Source organism: Bufo bufo, chromosome 3 (assembly GCF_905171765.1).
Source record: "Bufo bufo chromosome 3, aBufBuf1.1, whole genome shotgun sequence".
In the NCBI taxonomy this organism is placed as follows: domain Eukaryota; kingdom Metazoa; phylum Chordata; class Amphibia; order Anura; family Bufonidae; genus Bufo; species Bufo bufo.
Genome location: NC_053391.1, coordinates 499,728,275 through 499,735,462, shown reverse-complemented (window position 1 = coordinate 499,735,462; position 7,188 = coordinate 499,728,275). Strand labels below are relative to the sequence as shown.

Genomic DNA, 7,188 nt, shown 5'->3' with positions numbered 1-7,188 from the left:
AACCAAAGAGTTTTTTAAGGGAAAGAAGTGGAATGTTATGCAATGGCCAAGTCAATCACCTGACCTGAATCCGATTGAGCATTCATTTCACTTGCCTAGACAAAACTGAAGGGAAAATGTTCCAAGAACAAGCAGGAACTGAAGACAGTTGCAGTAGAGGCCTGGTGGGATGAAACCCAGCATCTGGTGATGTCTATGCGTTCCAGACTTCAGGCTGTAATTGACTGCAAAGGATTTGCAGCCAAGTATTAAAAACTGAAAGTCTGATTAACCTCCCTGGCGGTATGATTATGTCAGGAATTTTGTTCCAAAAGCGGTACCATTTTTTTGCATGGAAATTTGGTGTTATGTATTGTAGGCCTGCAATTCTTAGTAATTACTTACTTAAACCTGACCAATAAAGACTCTAGTAGACCTCTCAGATGTGATAAAGTTCGAAAAAATAAAATCATGAGTTATAATCTAATAAATAATATAATTTTATTCAGTAATGTAATAAATAATGAAATTTGTCAAACAAAAGAAAATTCAGTAAACATCCTGGGTGTGGTAAATTTTGAAACATGGGACTGCACATAGACCAACGTCACAATCAGGGCAATGGAACCTGGTTTCCTTTCGGATTTTTTTTCCATTTCCATCTCGCTTTGAGCAGCAAACTACACACATCCTTGTAGGTGCTGCCTTTTTTGCGCTTGGCGGGATGTAATCCATAAAGTGACGACCAGTCAGCCTCTCTGGGTTTACAACGTCAACAGCGCGACGTCCAGATCTGTTCACGGCCACTGATGGCGTTTGGTAGTTCACAAAAATCTGCTCCGCCCCCTTCCAGATGAAGTCAGAGTGAACAAGAGGCTTGTCACTCTTTCCTCTGTGCAGTATATAGGCATTCCACAGACATTGTTCCAGGAGATGCCTGAATATTTTTTTGTAGTATTTTTTTTGTTGCTTCCGCATAGCTGGATAGAATGTCATCGCCTGATCGGCTCTATCGACTCCTCCCATGGTGTTATTATAGTCGATCACAAGTTGTGGCTTTATGACATCTTTCCCACCTCTTGTGTGGACCGTGGTAGTGGAGGTGTTATGTACTGTACTCATTAGGCACACGTCTTTTTTGTCACGCCAACGCATTGCCATCATCTTTCCTTTCTGCCAGGCCACCATTTCTCCTGTTTTCAGTTTTTTCTTGGAAAACATACATGGCAGGCCACGTCGGTTGGCCCTAACGGTTCCATATGCGTCAGTCTTGTTTTTTAGTAGAAACTCGTACAGCTCAGGCGACGTGTAAAAGTTGTCTGTTGTCACACAATACCCCTGATTGAGCAATGGTTCAAGCAGTGAAAGGACTGATGACGTTGCCATCCCATAGCCGCTGTACCTGGGGTTGAATTGTGTTCCTTTGCCGGTGTATATGATGGAATTCCATATATAGCCAGTTGTAGACTCGCAGAGCATATAGGATTTTATTCCAAACCGCGCTCTCTTGGATGCGATGTATTGAATCCAGCTGAGGCGTCCTTTGTAAGCCATCAGACTTTCATCAATGCTAATGTCTCTGTCTGGCACATAGGCCTGCTGGAAATTGGTTATGATCATTTGGAATACTTCCCAGATCTTCTTCAGTTTTGGCGCTGGATGTGTGGCTTCGTCAAATTCCTCATTGTTGGTGAAGTGTAAATTCTTCATTATGAGGGAAAATCGGTACTCGGACATGATGGTGCCAAAAAATGGGGTTGCCAGCAATTTATTGGTAGTCCAGTACCATTTCTGCAGGGGTTTCCCCACCACCCCCTGAAGAAGTATTAGCCCCAGAAATTTCCATATGTCCTCCTTACTCACCGGTTCCCATTTTCTGGTTCTGGAAAATCTGCTGTGCAGAGTAGTGGATTGCTGCTCTTTGTAGCGGTTTGTCTCCGTGACAATCTTTTCAATGACGTCATCCGTCAGAAATAATTTTAGGTACGCCAAAGGATCATTGTGATCAACGTCTACCTTCATCCCAGGCGATCCTGTAAACGGGAATCTTGGCGGTGGTACTGCATCCATACCGCAATCAATAGGGCACCAAGAGCGCACCTCACTGAGCTCAAGTGAAGATTCGTCGCTGTCGCCACTTCTCTGGTCAGAGTCGGATGACGAATCTTTCCACGAATCGCTATCGCTGTCACTCAATTCTGCGAGGGGCTCTGTGTCGCTGTCGCTGTCAATTATCTGATCCAAACCCGCTTTGGTGATGCTAAAGTGACGCTTTGATGCCATGGTAAAAAATATATATTTTTTTTGCTTAGAAAAAACAGCTAAAAGGGCAGCCAGGGCAGTGTAGAATGATCAGATGTCAAATCTGTCAAATCTGAGGTGATAGTGTAATCTGACAGGATTCCACTGTATCACCTAACTTTATGTGTGTGTTTGACTTTTATACAATGTATTTTTTTTTTTTTTTTTGAATCTCCCGCCCAGTTCCGCCTCTGTGAGGCGCTGCGGCTCACAGAGACGAAACCAGGAAGAGAGATGAGACATCCGCCGGAGCTCTCACCGGCGATCACAGCGGGGAACATCGGGATTAGGTAAAGACACCCGCCGCTCCCTCTGCAATGTACCCCGAGCGTGACTCGGGGTTACCGCTTCTGGCAGCGAAAATTAACCCCGAGTCACGCTCGGGAATACCGTCAGGGAGGTTAATGATTATTATTCTGTCCCATTACTTTTGGCCCCTTAACAAGTGGGAGGCACATATGAAAACTGTTGTAATTCCTACACCGTTCACCTGATTTGGATGTAAATGCCCTCAAATTAAAGCTGACAGCCTGCAGTTAAAGCACATCTTGTTTGTTTAATTTCAAATCCATTGTGGTGGTGTATAGAGCCAAAAATGTTAGAATTGTGTCGATGTCCCAATACTTATGGACCTGACTGTATTTACTGCAGGCCTACAGCGGTTCAGGCCCTGTGAGATACTACCTCTACATACAGGGGTTTGAATTAGGCATTTGAAATACAGCCATTTTGGGCAAAAAAATCTTTTATTATGGCCTAGTCTGGTTCAGGCCGTGTGAGATTTGAAATACAGCCATTTTGTGCAAAGATTTATTTTCTTCAGGCCTACAGAGGTTCAGACCCTGTGAGATACCACCTCTACATACAGGGGTTTGAATTAGGCATTTGAAATACAGTCATTTGAAATACAGCCTTTTTGTACAAAGATATATTTACTGCAGGCCTACAGAGGTTCAGGCCCTGTGAGATACTCCCTCTACATACAGGGGTTTGAATTAGGCATTTGAAATACAGCCATTTGAAATACAGCCATTTTGTGCAAAGATATATTTACTGCAGGCCTACAGAGGTTCAGGCCCTCTGAGATACTACCTCTACATACAGGGGTTTGAATTAGGCATTTGAAATACAGCCATTTTGGGCAAAAAAATCTTTTATTATGGCCTAGTCTGGTTCAGGCCGTGTGAGATACACCCTTTGCATACTGTCGTTCTATTCTACTATTAATTAAACACCCATTTAGGGCAAGATCCCAAATTTAAAAAATATGAGGAGAGCGTCAAATAAGGGACGTGACCCAGGTCGTGGTGCTGCTGGTGGAGCACCTGTTGCAGGGAGAAGACATGGTCGATCTGTGCCAGCTACACGCACAGCGGTATTTGGTCGGGCCTAATGCTGCTCTACGAATGGTGAGGCCTGAACAAGTACAGACGATAGTAGATTAGGTTGCTGACAGTGGATCCAGTTCCTTCAAATTGTCTCCCACCCAGTCTCCTGCTGAAAGACCACAGTTGGGACCTGCAGCCGATGTACATCAGTCTTTCACCTCACCCCCTTGCAAATCAGCCAAGCAGTCTAAGCCCCAAGTCATGCAGCAGTCTCTTCTGCTTTTTGATGACTCTGTTAGGCTAGTTTCACACTTGCGTTCGGGGTTCCGCTTGTGAACTCCGTTTGAAGGCTCTCACAAGCGGCCCCGAACGCATCCGTCCAGCCCCAATGCATTCTGAGTGGATGCGGATCCGCTCAGAATGCCTCAGTCTGGCTCCGCTTGGCCTCCGTTCTGCTCAGCAGGCGGACACCCGAACACAGCTTGCAGCGTTCGGGTGTCCGCCTGGCCGTGCGGAGCCAAACGGATCCGTCCAGACTTACAATGTAAGTCAAAGGGGACAGATCCGTTTGAAGTTGACACAATATGGTGCAATTTTCAAACTGATCCGTCCCCCATTGACTTTCAATACAAAGTCTGGACGGATCCGTCTGACTAACTTTCACACTTAGAGTTTTTTGTGAAATATAATGCAGACGGATTCGTTCTGAATGGAACTCATCGTTTGCATTATAGGAGCAGATCCATCTGTGCAGACACCAGACGGATCTGCTCCGAACGCAAGTGTGAAAGTAGCCTAAGCAGAGTTTCCCAGGGCCATCCACCTAACCCTGCCCCAGAAGTGGAAGAGATTGAGTGCACCCCTTCTCTACCTAGTTGACAGCCTAATAAATTTCAATAATTTTTCTGTTACATTCTTGGGTTGACATTATACAATTTTAGATGTGAATAAACACCTGCTATGCATCGGTGACATGATATAAAATTTTATAAATTATTCAGTAATTAATGCGCACCACATCCTTACATTCAATGCTTAAACTTTGAAAAGTTGTCACACTTTTATGCTTTAATAATTTCTCCCATATTTCAACTCTAATTTTAAATTTGAAAAAATGGATCCTCCCTTAAATTTGGTCTCTTTTTCTCATGCTCCCTCTCTGGCCTGGAACCCTGATTCCCCGTCACCCGTAATCACCATGGTAGGCGCATAAAAAAACATTGAAAGTTGATAGAGCAGATATCAAATTGGATCGTGAACATCACGGGGACGTGCGACATGGTGGGGAAGTAAGTTTGCACACGCCTACACAAACTGACTGACAGGGGTCAGCCCCTGCAACTTCTGGGTCTCCAAATTGGGCACATGGCCTGAGCTTGCCCTTTACCCCTTGGAGGTGCTGGCCTGCCCTGTAGCCAGTGTATTGTCTGAACGTGTGTTTAGCATGACTGGAGGGGGTTATCACAGGTTATATTTCTCAATGTTTTGGGGTGTACCCTAATTTTAAAAATAAAATGTAAAACCAAAAAGCAGTGTAGGCTACCTCCTCCTCCTCCACCGCCGCTTCCACCGCCACCGCCACATCCACCGCCTCCTCAACCTCCTACTCCATATGGACCTGGTCCTCCTAGATCAAGATTATTATTTTTTATTATTTAAAGTCATTTCACTATCCACATTTGTTTGCAGAGCACTTGCCATGCTCTTAACCACATGTTGACGCCATTTGCAGCCCTCTAGCCCTTTCCATGACATTTTTACAGCCATTTTAGTGTTCAAAAGTTCGGGTCCCCATTGACTACAATGGGGTTCAGGTCCGGGGTCAAGTTCGGGTCAAGTTCGGTTCCCGAACTTGAACTTTTTTCCGAAGTTTGGCCAAACCCGTCGAACCCGAACATCCAGGTGTCCGCTCAACTCTAGTCATCAGTAATAAGATTAGCTCATGCCATGATGCTGAGAGTATACTGAGAATGGTGTGATCAAGGAAAAATATCTAGTCAAAGAGGATCCTGTGGATGTAAACACCCTGTTGACTAAATGGGTCAGAGGAGGATGTCAAGAATTGTTCTGAAAAACAAGTGGTGCACAGGTAAGGCTACTTTCACACTTGCGTTTGGTGCGGATCCGTCATGGATCTGCACAAACGCATCCATTCAGATAATACAACCGCATGCATCCGTTCAGAACTGATTAATTTGTATTATCTTTAACATAGCCAAAACGTATCCGTCTTGAACACTATTGAAAGTCAATATGGGACGGATCCGTTTTCTATAGTGCCATATTGTGTCAGGGAAAACGGATCCGTCCCTATTGACTTACATTGTGTGTCAGGATCCGTTTGAGTCAGTTTCGTTAGACGGACACCAAAACGCTGCAAGCGGAATGGAGCCGGAATGGAGCCAAACTGAGCCAAACTGATGCATTCTGAGCGCATCTTTATCCATTCAGAATGCATTAAGGGCAAAACTGATCCGTTTTGGACTGCTTGTGAGATCCCTGAATGGATCTCACAAACGGAAACCACAACGCCAGTGTGAAAGTTGCCTAAGCAAATAGCATTCATACAATGCTGGTGCTCCAACTAACGTGCCCGAGTGTAAACTTGTCGTTTCTAGCATGGATAGACTTTAATAGCAGATGACCCGTTCAAGTGTCATTGCTGTCTAAGGAAAAAAGACAAACCACCAGTGGTAAAAGGAACACAAAAATTTGATCATTGAGCAGTGTAAAATCATTATCACGTTTCTGTTGCACCATGCTGATTTGAGGGTAAAAATTTGCTATATACACCATGAATTGATGAACGTTTCCTGTCAGATGACAAAAGCACAGACTAATGGAAGTGGAATAATGTTGTGGAGAATGTTTTCTTGGCATACTTTGGGCTGTCTAATACGTGCGGATAGACGTTAGGACAGCAGGGCTTATGTAAGCAATAGGGCCGATTCGGGCCATGTAGTAACGGATTGATTCCAGGAACCACTGAGTTTTCCTTACTCCTCTGGCCTTCACAGTTCCTAGATCATTCTATAACGTACAGTGGGATGCAAAAGTTTGGGCAACCTTGTTAATCATCATGATTTTCCTGTATAAATCGTTGGTTGTTACGATAAAAAATGTCAGTTAAATACAGTTTGTGGTCAAGGCTAAATACGAAACTTGGGCAGCGTGCCTGCCTGGAACCTAACCGGCTGAGGTGTGCCTGGAGCCGGGTATGAGAGTAGCCTAAAAGGGGGCTACCCTAAGGAGGACCCTTGAAATGAAGGGAATGGGTGGGTGGGACCAAGAACCGGAACGCCCACTGTGATGAGGTAAGTGGGGGTTTAAATAGGCTCAAGCCCCTCCCACAAATGCAGGCTGAACCTCAGCCTTACCAACTTGTGGTCAAGGCTAAATACGAAACTTGGGCAGCGTGCCTGCCTGGAACCTAACCGGCTGAGGTGTGCCTGGAGCCGGGTATGAGAGTAGCCTAAAAGGGGGCAAAATGACAACAAAATAGTTAAGGTGTAAGACTTTATTACCTTATAACACCAAAGACCGAAATGCCTGCGAAATCTCCACCTGCGGGTTAGGTATG

General features: G+C 44.8%; 1 protein-coding gene across 1 annotated transcript; it reads right to left on the bottom strand.

Moving 5' to 3' along the window:
* Positions 1-528: 528 nt before the first annotated feature.
* LOC120993868 (piggyBac transposable element-derived protein 4-like) lies at positions 529-2,262 on the bottom strand. Its single transcript, XM_040422339.1, has one exon. The coding sequence runs from the start codon at positions 2,260-2,262 to the stop codon at positions 529-531; it is 1,734 nt and encodes a 577-aa protein (XP_040278273.1).
* Positions 2,263-7,188: the final 4,926 nt, after the last annotated feature.